Source organism: Natrix helvetica (assembly GCF_964273705.1).
Source record: "Natrix helvetica genome assembly, chromosome: 6".
NCBI classification, from domain to species: Eukaryota; Metazoa; Chordata; class Lepidosauria; order Squamata; family Natricidae; genus Natrix; species Natrix helvetica.
In genome coordinates this window covers 53,635,132-53,652,736 of record NC_138553.1, presented here as the reverse complement: position 1 = coordinate 53,652,736, position 17,605 = coordinate 53,635,132, and the positions used below count along the sequence as shown (strand labels likewise).

Below are 17,605 nucleotides of genomic sequence, written 5' to 3'. Positions count from 1 at the left end.
AAGCCTCTGAGAGATCTAACAGGATTAGGATGGAGGAACAACCCCCATCCTTCGCCCTCCAGAGATCATCCACCAACGCGACCAAAGCCGTCTCAGTGCTGTGGCCAGGCCGAAAACCGGACTGGCGCGGGTCTAGATAAGTAATTTCCTCCAGGTGTCGAGGGAACTGTTGCGCCACCACACTCTCAACAACCTTCGCTAAGAAGGGAATGTTGGAGACAGGACGATAATTGGCTAACTCTACTGGGTCCAGAGAAGGCCTCTTAAGTAGGGGCCTCACCACCGCCTCTTTCAAGGCGGCTGGTAGGAACCCCTCCCTCAGCGAGGTGTTCACCAGTCCCAGGAGCCAGTCTCGTGTAACCTCCCAGGCTGCCAGTACAAGCCAGGAGGGACATGGGTCCAATAAACATGTGGTGGTCCGCAGTCGCCCACGTAGCCTGTCCATATCCTCGGCGGCAACAGAGTCAAACTCCTCCCAGAGTGGTACCTCAAGACTCGCCTCCGGTATCTCCCCAGGATCACTGAGGGGGACCCATTCACTCCGGATCTGAGCGATTTTGTCCTGCAGATATTCCCCAAATTCCTCTGCCCTACCCTGCAAAGGGGCTTCCCGTGGCCTCTGTGAAAGGAGGGAGCGGGTCACCCAAAACAGGGTGGCAGGGCAGTTTTCTGCGGACGCAATAAGGGTGGCGTAATATCGACGTTTAGCCACCCTTAGTGCCACAAGGTAGGTCCGTAAATGGGCTCTTACCTGTGTTCGGTCAGATTCGGCGCGAGAGGATCTCCATCTGCTCTCTAGGCGTCTCTTGTGGCGCTTCATCACCCTCAGCTCCTCGGTGAACCAAGGGGCCAGGGTGGTTCGCTGCCACCGGAGAGGCCGCAAGGGCGCCACCCGGTCCAAGGCCCCGGCCGCTGCACTATTCCATGCAGCCACCAGGTCCTCCGCCCGGGAGCAGGTCAGGGCTACAGGAAGTGGCCCAAGCTCCGTCTGGAACCTGTCTGGTTCCATCAGTCGCATGGGGTGGAACCATCTAAGATCTTCTGGTTCCGCCTCCCTGCGATGGGGGGTAGCGTCAGGGAAGTCAAGTCGGAGAAGCGAGTGATCTGACCATGACAGGGGAGTAATAACCAGATCCCCTATTCCCAGATCACTCTTCCATCGACCAGAGATAAAAACAAGGTCCAGCATGTGGCCTCCCTCGTGTGTGGGGCCCTGAATTATTTGGGTCAGGTCCAAGGCTGTCATGGAAGCCATGAACTCCCGAGCTACCTCGGATGATTCACCCATCGATGGCAGGTTGAAGTCCCCCATAACTAATAGTCTTGGGGTCTCAACCGCCACCTCCGCAATCACCTCGAGGAGCTCTGGCAGGGCCGCTGATGCATAGCGAGGAGCCAAGTATGCAATCAGCAGGCCCAACTGACTCCCTGGGCCCCATCTCACACCTAGAGTCTCACATCCGGATATCTGAGGTACGGTGAATTCTCTCAGTGCCAGGACTTCCCGTATAATGACCGCTACCCCACCACCCCTACCCCGGGCACGAGGCTGATGGAATACACGGTATCCTGGTGGGCACATTTCCACGAGGGGCAAACCCCCTTCGTGGCCCAACCAGGTTTCCGTGATCCCTGCAAGGTCTGGCTCCCCCTCAGAAACCAGATCATGGATGAGGGGGGCCTTATTAACAACGGACCTTGCGTTACACAACATCAGCCTCATGCCCCGGCTCTGTAAACCCTGACCACCTAGAGTGCGGGGGTTGATACAAACGACCGGGCGTATCCAGCGCCTGCGGTCTCCTAACCGACTGCAGAATCTTCTTCTGTCCTCGCATCCACCCCTTCCTGCGACCGTTGGGATATAGGAACCCTCTAAAGGAACGTCATACTGACTCCCCTCCTCCACTCCGCTCTCTTCCTCCTCAGTCCCACCTGTTTGCCTGGCTCTGCTCCCATTCCTGATCTGGCTAAGCCCCCCCCCTGGATCCCCTTAAAACACTTAAAAGACATTTGCACAAAAACCCCCGGAGCCTCCTCTTCCTCCACCTCTCTGGATTGATGCATCCGTCATTAAGGTGGGCCCTTGAAAGGGCAGAGGGCCATATTTGCGAGAGGGGGGACTCCCGCAATAAAATCAGGTCTACCCTTGAGTAAAAATAAACCATAGTTCAGCAGGGCCTCAGATCGGTAACAGGAGTTCACTCTGTTATGTGGCGCTGGGGATTCGAACCATTGAACTGCTAACCTTTCTGATTGACAAGCTCAGTCTCTTAGCCACTGAGCCACTGCATTCCTTAAGGCAATATTAGATTGCCGTAAAACAGAGAATGCTACTAAGTGGGCTAGAACAAGCCATTCATCTACTACTGACTGGCTATCAGCCTTCAATACATTCTCTGATATTTGTAATATCCTGAAGGAACACCTAACAATGAAACCTGCTACAAAAAGAGCCCAAGTGGGTAGACCCCATTGGTTTCATCCTGAATGCCAGTGACTGAAAAAGAAATTGAAGACAGCCATGAGGTTTGCCCAGAGGACTCCTACTGCTCATATACACATTGAGATGTTGCACACAAGAAGGGAATATAAAATATATATATATAACATTAAAGAAAAAAAGTTTTGCCATTTCAATCTAGTCAGAACTTGAGTTGGCTGCCAGAAATCATAACTCAGTAATATTTTGGCATTCTGTAGCAGATGTCCTGAAGGAACAGAGATTTGCGCTTGACATACCAATCTCTGCTGAGGACTGGGAGAATTATTATCAGTGTTTGCTTCCACAGAACCTGTAGAAAAATTACCTTTAAGCAATGATCTAACAAACCCTAGAACTCCCCTCTCCTTGGCCACCAGTCTCGGAAAAGGAGATACTATTCATCATTAAAAAATTAAAGAGCAATAAAGCCCCATGTGAGGATTTTTTTACCAGCAGAATTATTCAAGAAATTTCCCAGTTGGTGGGATTCAGCATTGGCAAGTCTTTTTACACACATAAATAACACCTGTCATATGCCAGATGGGTGGAAGATGGCAATAATTGTTCCCATATATTAAAAAAGTCAAAAAAGGATCCTAGTAATTATAGGCCCATTAGCCTAATTGACATTGCAGCAAAATATATGGTAGGTACCTTTTGAATAGAATTAAAATCTGGGTAGAGGAAAACAATATCCTCACAGAAAAAACAAGCACGTTTTAGACAAAGCTGATCTACTATTGATAACTGCTTTGTCTTGAACCATCTAATTGCCAAATATGCACATGAGGAGACCCCTGTTTTCTGCTTTCATAGACCTTACAGCAGCATTTGATATGGTAAACAGAAAAGTATTATGGAGTAAATTGATATCTCTTAAAATAGAACCTAGACTCCTGGCCTTTACACAAGTACCTGTTTGAGGGTTCGGTATGGGATTAATGGGGCTCTGACTAACAGGATTCACACAAATAAAGGGGGTAGGGCAAGGGTGTATTCTGGCCCCATTATTATTTTGTTTATATATCAACAACTTGCCAGGGTTAATGAAGGATCCCATGATACACATACCAATGATCCTAAATACTTACTGCAACAGCTTGTTTTATGCTGATGATATGATTTTACTATCATATACACTAGTAGGGTTTAGTAGGCTATTAAGAAGATTCAGCTCTTATTACCAGGATAACTTCCTAATCATCAGTAAATCTAAATAAAAAATAATGGTGTTTGGAAAACAGCATCAGAGGAATAAGTAGCAATTAGATGGTGAACCAATTGAACAGATTAACACCTTTGTATATTTAGGCATAACTTTTTCCAAGACTGGATCTTGACCTTGCCATCATCAACAGAGTACATTTAGAACAAAAGCCCATTTGAATTTGCTGCTTAAACTAAAGAACCATAGTTACCCAGGCTCCCTAGCCCCATTAATTAAGGTTTATAAAGCTAAGGTTACCCCTATGCTCTTGTATGGAGCAGAGGTTTGGGTCTATACTCAATTACAGTCCTAGAACAAACAGTCCCAGCACTTGAGATGTATTTTGGGTGTAGTTCCAAAAACATCTGTTGCAGCAATTCGAGCTGAATTTGGAACCCATACAATTCATGCACTATTCAAAATTAGAGCATATAACTTCTGGTGCAAAGTCAATGAAATGGAGACTGATAGACTCCCCAAGTTGTGTCTACTAGAGCAAATAAAATTACAATCACAAATCTCCTGGATCACCAAATTAATAAATTTTGTAAGAAGCTGGCCTTCCTGTCTCTTGTGTAACAGGAGAACAACACAAAAAAGAGCTGCTCAAAGAATTAAGGATATAGAAGCACAAAATGATATAGCTATCCTTAGTAAGGTGGGTAACTTGAAATGGCTGAGTAAATACAAATGTACTTTTCAAGTAGACAGTATTTGAAGTTACAACTGCCAAAACATCTTAGGGAGATATTTACGCGAGCAAGATTCGAACAGCTTGACACAATGGTCAGATATGGGAGATTCCACTCTATACCCTACAATGAGCGTCTCTGCATTTGCGGAGCAGCAGAGGTAGAAGACCTATTTGATTGTTGCTTGTATAAGGGAGTGAGAGACAGATACCTTGGTCTATATACCAAACAAATGACCCATTGGGATCCTTACATCAAAACAACTTACCTTATATGTGGCCAGAACCGGAAAATAACATTTAACACACCACAGTACTTAAACAAAATGGTTTGGTTGAGATCTGCATATGTGGAACTGATTGGGGTAGATTGCAGGGGTGACCCCGAAGTATAATTTTATATTTTATCTATATCTTAAATTATTGTATTATATTCTATTCCAATTTCATTTTAGACTGTATTTTATTCCAATTCCATTTTAATTTGTATTTTATCAAATTCCATTTTATATAGCTTTTATCAAATTTAAGTAATAATTTGTGTTTGAAACTTTGCACTTTGATATGGCTCAATGGCTAATCAATAAAGATTCAATGTCAATGACCAGAATTCTCCTGATCCTGAGGATATTGTCTTAAACATGGGGTTAAGAGAGTGAACTAACTCTCTAATAAACTGTTCACACAACATTGAAGGAATAACTGGATATGAGGAATTCTGCTTAGATTAAATGTAACCTAATCTCTAGAATATTAAAGCAGGTTGTTTGTGTGTATCAGAAAGTTGCACAATATGGTTTTGTGTGTGTGTGTGTGTGTATCTATGTATGTATATGTATATATGTATATAGAGATATATAAAAATGTAATATCATGAAGCTATAAAACAAAACACTAAAAATGCTTTAGTCATCTTCCTGAAATGCTCAACCACCAGCCATAGGCATTGTGGTTCTACTTTAACACCTGGATAGATAAAAACCTACCTCTTTACTGGGCAGTACACCGAGGACAAAGAACTAAGCTCATTATTTTGCTTGCAAAATTCATTAATCTGAATTAATTTGAAGGACAAGTGATGAGCTTTGTTATTATATCTTTTAGAAAAGAGATTGAATAAAAATATCTGTCATTAATTAGAACTAGATAGGACAAGCAAGCAATATATTATTGAATTATCACCTTTGGGAAGCAACAACACAACTATATGTCTATGATGATTCTCAGTCATCCAGGTCATGTTTATCCCAAATATGCTTTTTCAAAAGACAACTAGTCTTTGTTTTTCCTTGAAGATGTTTCACTTCTCATCCAAGAAGCTTCTAGGGCTTGTGTAAACAAGACAGTGGATTAATATGTCTCTTTTTATATTCTGACTTGGGATATGTAATTTCAGGCCAGCTAATCTCATTACTGAACATTAAAACTGAAGAAATAGATTTCTAGCATTCTTTAGTGCTCAGTTTAATATGCTATGTTGAACAGAAATTATTGTCTGAATAGTTGGATAAAATTGACTAAATACAAATAAGCAGAGTTTAGTATAAAACATTTTCATAAATTTAGCATAGTTTAGTTGAAAAAACTATTATAAACTTCATTTTTTGCAGGGAGCAAGTTATAACATGCTTTATTTCTCCCCTCCCCCCATTTTTTTCACACTTAGTGTGATCCAGGTGGATGTCTTCTTGAGCTGACAACGCAGCTGGCAATAATAATGGGAGGTAAAGCCATCTGGAATAATATTCAAGAAGTGCTTTTTCCGTAAGTAAATAGTATTGATAGCAGAAGTTGAAAGAAACTCAAAGAACTGATTTGCATTGACCAAAAAGCAATCCGGGAATTAAAAAAGAGAGCTTTATCAGTAAAATATATTTAATTGTCAAATGCTCAGAAAAACAGTGAAGATCAAGGAAATATTCAGAAAAGAAATAAAGAGAATTAAAGTATTTTTAAGAAATTAGTAGTAGTTCTATATCTTGTACTTACCTTGAAGTCAACTAAATATATAACTCAATCCAGGTAATCTAGATGGCAACAAAAAGAGATACAAAAAACCATAAGCTATTGTTATCATTTTGTGGTCATCTGAATTTTTGCAACTCAGGGTGGATAGCTAATTTGGGGTGATTTGGGATGTTGTTGAACATAGAAATTATAAATGAATTGCTTTTCAATTTGAAATAGATGGATTAAATCCTCCCAGTGTGGGGGAAAATTGAAATGTTTAGCTCTACTGTTTTGAGGAACTTTGGAAGCTATAAAGAAATGCTAATAGAGTTCAAATGTTACACCTCTACTCTAGCAGATAGAATAAATCTTGCTGATTCTCCAAATGTACAGGTGGCTTAAAAATCTGATTGGAAGATGCCGCTCAGCTACACGATCAGAAACTATTATTCCTCGCTGGGAGCAGGACTACCATTTGCAGCCCATTGGAAAGCTTGGATTGTTTTATGAATACCTTGAAATGGGTAAGCCAAGCAACCATTTTATTTCTTGTTGTCATGTTATATATTGGATCAAAGTTTGCTTCACAGATTCTGTTAAACAATTAATACAGAATAGAGGAAAAGAAAAGGAAGAAAATACGTGTGTACCTCATGTACATGTGTGCATGCCTACACATATGGAGACCTAATGCAAAGAGCTATGCTTGAAATATGTAAAATGAATGTGTAAATTTATGCTGGAATTTTGGTTGTCATAAACTTCAGTATTAAAAAAAAACTTCTGTATATGTCTTGAATACACAGTCCATTCATGCTTATCTCTCTCTGAACAGATGTTCAAACTTTCTAATTCAACTTTAGTACACCAATTTTTCTTAATTTTGGCTATGCAAAGGACTTTAATATACTGTAAAATGGGAAGACCATCCTGGGTATCACCTACAGTTTTTTTAAAACCTTCGTGAGGGCAGAAGTCCATATTTAGCCCAAAAGTATATTCATTTCTATAAGGAGATACTAATGCCCATTTTCTGATAAACATAATATGTGTACATTTCAGTTCTTCCAATATCTTTAATCAACCCTCCTCTACATAGAGAGATGTGTTTTTATATATAAATAAAATCAATAGCATTTAGACTGCTTTATGGTGCTTTATAGCTCTCTCAAAGTGGTTTACTGAGTCAGCCTCTTGCCCCCAACAATCTGGCCCCTCATTTTACCCACCTTGGAAGGATAGAAGGCTGAGTCAACCTTGAGCCTGGTGAGATTTGAACTGCCAAATTGCAGGCAGCTGGGAGTCAGCTGAAGTATCCTGCAGTACTGCATTCTAACCACTCCACCACTCCACCTGAATGAAGTGTGTGTGTGTGTGTGTGTGTGTGTGTGTGTGTGTGTCTGTGTCTGTGTCTGGCTGTCTGTATACACACACACCAGTGACGTGCGGTGAGGTTTATGGCTGGTGAGGCACTGACAGTGATGGGTTTCAAATATTTTTAGACTTGTGGACTTCAACTCCCAGAATTCCACAGCCAGGCATGCTCAGTTCCGATTTAAAATGACAGCATTTGTTTTTCTCCTTTGCGAAATAAGGTTCTTTTTTCATTTTCTTTTTCTTCTCCCTTCCCCTCCTTCCTCCCCCTTTCTCAAACACACACACAGAAGTTGGATTGGACTATCTCTCCTACCCACTTCCCTCTCTCACTCACTCTCAAACACACACACACACACACACACACACAAAAGTTGGATTGGATATCTTTTCCAGTGGCTTGAAAGCAGCTCCTCTGCCATCCCCCCCCCCATTCCCCTGCTGCCTTCCCCAAACACTTCCACCATTGCAAATGCAGCCTGCTGTCTAGGTGGGAAATACCTGGAACACAATAAAGCCCACCCACTCACCTCCTGCTGGCAGGCTGGGGTGAGAGGAGACGCAGAGAAGCCGGAGGGGAGCCAATCCGAGCCTTCCAAAAGAAAGAGGCTGGGGGAAAGTGTGTGTGCTACAGCATGGCTCTTTGCCTGGCTTCCGTGGATGACTCTGCTTAACTGTTTAAAGAAATCCTCTAAAAAAGCGCCCTCTACTATGAGGCAGGAGAACTGCGTGTCTCCCCTACATCAGGAATTTTTAGGCTTTTAACCCTTGCTTAACTCTGCTCAAGTGATCATAAAATGCCTAAAGTCAGACTAGATGAGGCATGCAGTTCTCCTGCCTCATAGTAGAGGGCGCTTTTTTAGAGGCCTAATTTTAACAGTTAAGCAGAGTCATCCACGGTGAGGCAGCAACTAGCTCAGCTTTTTCCTTTTACATTCTTTTTCTTTTCATGATGAGAGCAGTGAGGCTGTGCCTCACTTGCCTCACTTGACTGTACATCACTGACACACACATACATACTGCATTCAGAAAGTATTCAACCCCCCTTCAATTTTGTCAAGCTGATTCAGTTGTTGAAATTCATTTTTTTAATTGATCTACACTCAGTACCACAAATGATAAAGTGAAAACAGAATTTTAGAAATGTCTGTAAATTTATTAAGGAGAAAAAAATAGAAATATCATATTGGCATAACCTTCACTCAGTACTTTGTTGAAGCACCTTTAGCAGCAATTAGAGCCTTGAGTCTTTTTGGACATGACAAACTTTGTGTCAGGGTTCCAAATAACATCCAAAATTAAATCAGAGCCCAGTTTGGTGAAGACCTTGCCTTTAGCCTAGTAGTTCAGCATATCTTTCATGAGGGGGAAGGGACAGGTGTTCTTCATGCATACAAGGCTTGTAGATCAATACAGAGATGAACACCACCATCTTTCTTTTCTCTGAAGAGCACTGGGGCCGTTACTTTCGATTTTGCTGGTTCAATAAAACCCCGCTTCAAATTGGTGTTGATGTACTTCCTCAATTCAACCATCTCCTTGGGAGTCATGGAGTACATTTTCGGCTTTGGTAGTATAGTCCCAGGTTTGAAGTCTATTGCCAATCTGTGGGCCAGTGAGGGGGAAGATAGTTGCCATCTTCCTCACTGAACACCTCCACCAAGTCCCAGTAGTCTTTTGGTACTTGTTGGATCCCTGGGTTTTTTTGTCTCTGCTGCAGGTTCTGGGCTCTTGGGTTCAATCGTCCCTGGGTGGCCCTTTGGCTCCACCAGTGGTAGTGGCCCAAATCCGATAATCAATTTCCTAATGCCATCTTCCCACTTTATCACAGGTGTCCACTTGTCCAGCCATGCAAGCCCCAAGATAATTCATTCCGGCATCTTTGGGGCCACAATGAATCTGAGGAGCTCATCGTGGTGGCCTATTTGTAACTTTACCAGTTCAGTCATTAGGGTGGCAGGGTCTCCCCAATTAGCTTTCCATCTACCTGCTCAAACCGAATGGGATGAGCTAGAGGTCTTGTGCATATGCCTAGTTGCTTTACAATCGACATGCTGATTAAGCATCAGGTGCAGCTGGTGTCCACGACTGCTTCAACTTCCTTTTCCACCCCCATTTCGGGTATTTGGAGCTTCGCTTGGATGGTGAAGGGATGGACGGGTTCACTCACCATCGGGTCGTCTACACTATTCACTTCCTCCGAGATTTCCCCATTGGTTGGACTTTTCATCACCATAGATTGGGGGTCAGTTTTCTGAGGTTGTTGACCCAGATGACTCTTTTCTGGTGGCTTCCGGGGCCTTCTCTTTACCACGCTGGCGGTGGTGCATGCGTTTGTGAGATTGGGGCTGGAGCTAGGCACTCTGATGCTCTGTGGCCAGGTTGACAACAACAGTGGCATTTTATTGCCCCCCACAAGGGAAGGAACCCAGTTGCATCTCTAAATTTAGGAGCCGCCTCGTCATGATGGTCCACTATCCATCCTGCAGCATCCCCCTCATTTCCTCCTGTGGTGATAGAAGGGGAAACACATTATGAGGTGAAAAAAATATTAGACTCCAGGCTGTATAGGGGTCGCCTACAATATTTAGTACATTGGAAGGGGTACCCTATCTCTGAAGCTACTTGGGTGAAAAGCTGGAACCTAAAAGCAGATAAGTTAGTAAAACAATTCCATGAAAAATTTTTCCGATAAGCCAAAGGGCCCCCTGTGGGAGGGGTGGAAAAGGTGGTTAATTCTGTTAATTCCTACATTATTCTCTTTTCAGGAAATGTTTTCTTCTGAGGAGAGGCCACGTGTCAGGCCTGCAGCCAGTTCCTTTTGTGATCTTTGGCCTGCCACACTAATATTCTATTCTACTATGCTGTTTCATTAGTGAGGAATTGGGAGGAGGAATAGTAAGGAGTAGAATGTGATGTTGTCAAAATAAAATTCCTTTCTAGAATCCAAGGTCAGCCTTTGTCTCTACACCTCTGCACCTGATCGGAACTGGATGGGTGGAACTGCCAGCATGGCAGTGGAAGATTGGACCATGTGATGGGCTTGTGGGTGTGGTGGCAATATCATGAACTCTCAACTGGGTGGGGAAAACCCAGGAAGCTCAGATTCGGATTTTCCCAGATGTGCCAACATGACTCTCTTAATAAATTGGAACTTAGAGCAATACTTTTCCTTGGACTCTGATTTAATTTTGGATGTTATTTGGAACACTGACACTTTGCACACCTGGATTGGAGGATTTCCTGCCATTCTTTCTTGCAAATCCTTTTAAGCTCAGTCAGGTTGGATGACGACCATCTGTGGACAGCCATTTTCAGGTTCCTCCAAAGATGTTCAATAGGGTTCAAGTCATTCAGAGTTATCCCTAAGCCACTCCTGTGTTCTCTTGGCTATGTGCTAAGGATCGTTATCATGTTGGAAAGTGAACCTTCTGAATCTGAGGTCCTGAGCACTATGGAACAGGTTTTCATTGAGGATAACCCTCTACTTTACTCCATTCAGCTTTCCCTCAACCCTGACCAATCTCCCAATCCCTGCTACATGCCACCACCATGCTTCGCTGTTGGAACAATATTGGGCAGGTGATGAAAGGTGCCTGGTTTCCTACAAACATAATGTTTAGAATTGAGGCTAAACAGTTCAATCTTGGTTTCATCGGATCAGAGAATCTTGTTCCTCACAGTCTGAGAGTCAGGAGTGGGTTTCAAAAAAAATTACTACTGGTTTGGTGGGGGTGGCTAGATGGGGGGGCAAGTGACTGAGTGGGCATGGCCAACTTGATGTCACTCATGCACACTCAGTCACATGACCCCCTCACCAAGCCATGCCCACTCAAATGGTGGTGAAAAGTTTTGATGGGGGGCGGTGGGGCTCCAGCCTCGCTGGAGCTAAGGGAGCACGTGCACACTACCCAGTAAGAAAAAAAGTTTTTGTTATCCCCAGCCCCCAGGAACACACTGCAGGCTTCAACAGGGCTGGAAGAAGGCAAAAATTTTGTTTTTCACAAAAAGTGAGGCATTTTGCCTTTTTCTAGCCCTGCTGAAGCCTGTAGGGTGCTTCTGGAGGCTGGGGAAAGGCAAAAATGCCTCAATTTTTGTGAAAAATGGTCCATTTTTTGCTCATTTTTTGCAAAATTGGGGGCATTTTTCCCTTTCCCCCAGCACTGCTGAAGCCTGCAGAGTGCTTCTGGAGATTGGGGAAATGCAAATTGCCTCTGTTTTTGCTAAAACTGACCCATCTCTGGGACCTCTCTGGGATTGGCTTGCGCACACCATTTAAAAAGGGGCGGGGATTACATTTTTTCAATGAAGATTGTTCTACGCATGTGCAGAACAGAAAATAAAGATGATGGTCCCCAGGATAGAACTGGTCATGTGTCCGGCCAACTTACTACCTATTCAACTGAACTGGTCCAAACCAGTATTAACCCACCTCTGTTGAGAGTCCTTTAGGTGCTTTTTTTGCAAACTCCAAGCAGGCTTTCGTGTGTTTTGCAATGAGGAGAGGCTTCGGCCTAGCCACTCTGCCATAAAGCTCAGATCAGTGGAGGGCTGCAGTGATGGTTGTCCTTCTGGAACTCTGTCCCATCTCCACATAGGATCTCTGGAGCTCAGTCAGAGTGACCATTGGATTCCTGGTCACCTTTCTTCCTAAGGTCCTTCTCCTTTAATTGCTCTGTTTGACTGGTGACCAGCTCTTGGAAGAGTCCTGGTTGTGCCAAACTTTTTCCATTTGAGAATTATGGAGGCCACTGTGCTCTTAGGAACTTTCTGTGCAGGAGAAATTTTATTGTAGCCTTCCCCAGACCTGTGCCTTGCAATAGTCCTTTCTCTGAACTCTGCAGGCAGTTCCTTTGACCTTGTGGCTTTTGCTGTGCTATAGTATGCATTTTCAACTGTGAGGCTTTCTATAGAGAGGTGTGTGCCTTTCCAAATCATGTCCAATCAACTTAATTTACCATAGGTGGACTCCAATCAAGGCATAGAAACATGTCAGCAACTAGCAAGAGAAATGGGAAGCACTTGAGCTAAATTTCAAGTGTTGCTGCAAACATTTCAGGTTTTTTTCTTTTTAATAAATTTACAGACATTTCTAAAATTCTGTTTTTAATTTGTCATTATGGGATACTGAGGGTAGATTAATGAAAAAAGTGAATTTCAACAACTGTAGAATCAGGCTGTAGCATAACAAAATGACAAAAGTGAAGGGGGTCTGAATACTTTCTGAATGCACTGTTTATGTAATGATAGATAGATAGATAGATAGATAGATGATAGATAGATAGATAGATAGATAGACAGACAGACAGACAGACAGACAGACAATCATCACATTAATAATGTAAATATTATTTTGTTGAAATATTGAATAACATGTTGGAAATTTATTGAATAAAATACTGGAAATGATTGAATAAACCTGGAACGATATGCATCATGTTGTGAATATTTCCTGTATGTTTTGGTTTCGCAAGAGAGAAGTATATAGCAATAAAATAATTCAGCAGTATTTTTTTAAAAGAAAACATCCTAATTAATAACATAATTGAACCGCTGGTGGCATTTAGATTACTTCTGGTAGTCAATTCTGGTTAATAAACACAATCTAGGACTTTTGCTGGACTGGAAAGATGTCAGAACATTCCATAAAAGACTTGGCACCTCCATCCCTCAAGCTAGCCAGAAACGTAATGTATTGCATGAACTTTCATTACTGAAAGTTAAGCTCAACTCAAAAACTTTTTTTAAAATTAGCAATAAGAATCTTTTAATTGTTGCCTTGATTCTTGATAATACAAATTGTTAATAAATGTATCTAAATAAGCATACCAGATTGTTGGGTTCAATTGGTTCACATTTATTGGGAACCGATGGGTTTTGGCTGATCTTGAGTAGCTATAGTTTTGGGTGATACAATATTTGAAAACAGATAAAGCACTACTGTTTCATCAACAATATAATAATATATTCATTATTTCCAGTTATACAATTTGGATTCGTAACATTATTTGTGACATCATTTCCATTGGCACCCCTTCTGGCCCTTATTAACAATTTATTGGAAATTCATGTGGATGCTTGGAAGATTACCACACAGTATAGGCGCATGGTTTCCCAAAAAGCCCAACACATCGGGGCATGGCAACCTATCATGCAAGGAATGGCCATTCTGGCTGTGATAACAAATGTAAGTACATTTTACAACAATCATTACCTGCTTATAAACATTACAACGATTTGTACTTCTTAATAATTCAGTTGTTAGATATTATAAAAAATCAAACCATGATTAAACAATAGTTGGACTGGAGAGACTCAGATTCATGTTCACCCTCAGCCACCAAAACTCATGGCATAACTTGGCCCTCAGTCATCCAGTATCTCCCTCCCTCCCTCCCCCCTCTCTCTTTCTCTCTCTCCAATCCATTCCACAGATATATTTTTTGTAGTAATAAAATGAAGTAGACCCTAGAAATAAAATTAAAGAGATCTTACCAGTAGAAAAAATATGGGATTTAAATCTAACAAATAATTCAGGACTTCAGTTAATAGATCCTCATTCAAAAGACATCATATGCAACGAACAGAATTTTCAGTCATCCTTCCCCAAATTCTAGACAAGTAGTCTGGATCAAATACATTCATGTGTTGTCCTTTTGATTAAGAACCATGAGAGACTTAAACTGTGTTAGATTCAGGCAACGAGAGGACAGACTCCAGACGATTGTGACAACAGCTCTTTATTAGTTAGGTAGAAGTGATTCAGCTGAGTACGGGGTCGTGCAGCTCCCCTTTTATGGGGATCTGGCAGACCTCCCGTCCAATCAGAACAACCCCTTGTTCCCGCCCTAGCGGCAGACCTGAGTGAAGACTACAGCAGTTTATGCAAATATCTAACACCCCTCCCCTCTTAGATGGAGTGTTCCTGTTAGTTACAAAGTCCTGTAAGTACGCGGGTTTCTGCCTTGCTCGGGTGGACCTGCGTAATTCCGGTTGCGCCTGAACGGGTGCTCGATCAGAGTATTCTTTTTGTTCCTCCGTCCTGGTTGGGGATTGTTGATTCCCTTTACTCGGGGACTGCTCCGTTCTTACGCCGGCCTCTGGTTCCACCCTTGGTTCCGCTGTGCCGTAGTCGTCTGCAATGGGTGTGTCGGGTTGTTGTGTCGGCAATCTCTCCGATGGTATAAGCTCTTCGTTAGGTGATCTTAGGTTGGAGTGTGTCGGGCGAGTTGGTCGATGTGTCTTTTCCAGTTCCTACCGTCTTCCAATTCTAACAAGTAGGAACAAGGCCCAGTGATGCCTATTACCTTTGCCGGAATCCACAGTGTTCCCCCTGCATAGTTGTGGGCGTATACTGAATCCCCTATGCTAAAATTCCGAATTTTGCTTGTGGAGTCTGGGGGCGATGTGGCAGAGTAATTTGGGTGTAGCCGGTCTAGGTGAGACCTTAGTCGGTGACCCATGAGGAGTTCAGCGGGACTCCTTCCCGTCGTGGCGCTAGGGGTAATATGTTGAATTAGTAGATAATGGTCAACCCGTGTTTGCCAATCACCCGGGCCCATCCTAGCGAGGGCCTCTTTTGCAGCTCGCACCATCCTTTCCGCCTGACCATTGGATGTCGGATGGAATGGTGCGACGAGAGCATGCCGAATTCCCTGACTTGCTAAATAGGATTCGAATTGCATGGCCGTGAACTGGGGCCCGTTGTCGGATACTAGAAGATCGGGCAGGCCGTGCGTGGCGAAAAGTCGCCGTAGTACCTTGATGACCGCCTCTGCTGTGATCGAGGTCATCAGGACTACCTCTAACCATTTGGAGTATGCGTCCACAACTATTAAGAACGTCTGTCCCTGAACTGGCCCTGCGAAATCTATGTGTATTCGCGACCAGGGTGCCTGCGGTTTGTCCCACTCCGTAGCGGGCGCTTCAGGGGGGGCTGGTCTGGATTCTTGGCACGGATTGCAAGTGGCCACCCATTCCTCTATCTCCTTGTCCATGTTAGGCCACCAAACGTAGCTCCTTGCTAATGCTTTCATCCTTGTGATCCCTGGAGGCCCTACATGCAAGGCTTCTAATACATTCTTCCGCAGTTTGTGCGGTACAACAACTCGATCCCCCCACAATAAACAACCTTTCAAAACCGACAGCTCATCCCGCTTAGACCAAAACAGTTTGAATTCGGGTCCCACAATCCCTTTGGGCCACCCCCTCCATACCCAAGTTTGCACTTGTCTGATTACGTTGTCCTTAGCAGAAAACCTAGCAACGTCCACAGAAGATACTGGTCCTGTGTCCAAACAGTCAATCAAAAGGACTGGCATTTCTGGAGTGGGGTCGGCCAACAGTTCCGGTAACGGGCAGCGGCTGAGCGCGTCTCCGTGTCCCAACATAGAACCCGGTCGGTGTACCAGTTTGTAGGAGTACGCAGCCAGGAAAACAGTCCACCTGGTCATGCGCGGGGAGAGGGAGACCGGTGTGGGTCGGTTTCCCGCCAGTAGACCCAGCAATGGTTTGTGGTCCGTTACAAGTTCGAAATCGCGGCCGTAGAGATATTCGTGAAAACGCTTGACTCCTGCCACAGTGGCTAACGCCTCTCTGTACAGTTGGCTGTAGTTGCGTTCCACCGAAGATAATGTCCTTGAGTAGAATGAGATGGGGGCTTCGTTTCCGTTTGGCATCCTGTGGCTGAGTGCTGCGCTGACGCCGAAAGGTGAGGCATCACAAGTTAACACCAGCGGTAGGGTTTGGCTGTACTGGATTAGCAGGGAGTCGGCCATCAGCAGGCGCTTGACTGCAGTGAAGGCGGTTGCCTCAGAGTGTCCCCAGGTCCATTTAGCATTCTTCGCTAGAAGTCGGTGCAATGGTTCAGCAACGGTAGCTTTCTGTCTGAGAAAGACGCTGTAGAAGTTAAGAAGTCCGAGGAAGGCCTGCAACTCGGTCTGATTCCGTGGTGTGGGGGCGTCCTGAATTGCCTTAATTTTTTTCGATGTTGGGTGTATTCCCAGTCCATCGATCCTGTAACCCAGGAATTCTACACTGGGCACGTTAATTTGGCATTTTTCCTTTTTTAGGCGGAAACCCTTTTCTCGAATTCTGGCCAAAACAATCCTAACACGCTTTAATAGTTGCTCCTCATTTGCAGCTGATACTAAGGTGTCGTCGAAATAAAGGACGACTCCTGGTATGCCCTGCAAAAGCCATTCCATGACGCTTTGGAACAATCCCGGAGCAATGCTTACGCCGAATTGTAAACGGTTGCATTTAAAAGCACCCCTGTGCGTCACTATGGTTTGGGCCTCCGCCGTGGTGCTATCCACTGGCAGCTGCTGATAAGCTTGTGCCATGTCTAGTTTTGCAAAGATTTTTCCTGGCCCCAACGAGTGCAATAGGTGCTGTACTACGGGCACCGGATAAGCGCTCTGTTGGAGGGCGACATTAATTGTGCATTTATAGTCCACGCAGATGCGGACTGACCTGTCTGGCTTAACCGGGGTCACGATTGGGGTTTCCTAGCGAGCGTGGTCCACTGGTTCGAGGATCCCTTGTTCTACCAGCTTATCAATTTCTTTATCAATTTTGGGTCGGAGCACAAAAGGCACTCTCCTGGGCTTGAGTCTGATAGGCGCCACATTTGGATCCAGATTGAATGAGATTGGTGTCCCCACATACTTACCAAGGCCGGGGCTGAACACATCCTCGAACTCCTTAAAAATTCCCTCGGCACTGCTGTTACCCACGGCGTTGATGCCGGTGACTTCCAGCCCCAGGGCTTCGAACCAATCTAGTCCCAGGAGGCTCTGCAGTGGCGCGCTGGCTACGGTTACGGGCAGTTGGGTCGTGATGTCTTTGAACTGTACTCGGAACGTGCCTTGACCCACGATGGGGACCCTGTTCCCCT

General features: G+C 44.0%; 1 protein-coding gene and 1 long non-coding RNA gene across 2 annotated transcripts in view; one reads left to right on the top strand and one right to left on the bottom strand.

The window, feature by feature from the left end:
• The window catches only part of LOC309394792, a 482,407-nt gene that overhangs the window by 229,087 nt on the left and 235,715 nt on the right, over window positions 1-17,605 (bottom strand). The gene's annotated exons all lie outside the window — the stretch shown is intronic.
• The window catches only part of ANO6 (anoctamin 6), a 285,876-nt gene that overhangs the window by 240,318 nt on the left and 27,953 nt on the right, over window positions 1-17,605 (top strand). Inside the window, exons 15-17 of the mRNA XM_081958403.1 lie at window positions 6,050-6,147; window positions 6,727-6,857; window positions 13,689-13,894. Coding sequence (XP_081814529.1) covers window positions 6,050-6,147; window positions 6,727-6,857; window positions 13,689-13,894 — 435 coding nt within the window. The remainder of the gene's footprint in view (window positions 1-6,049; window positions 6,148-6,726; window positions 6,858-13,688; window positions 13,895-17,605) is intronic.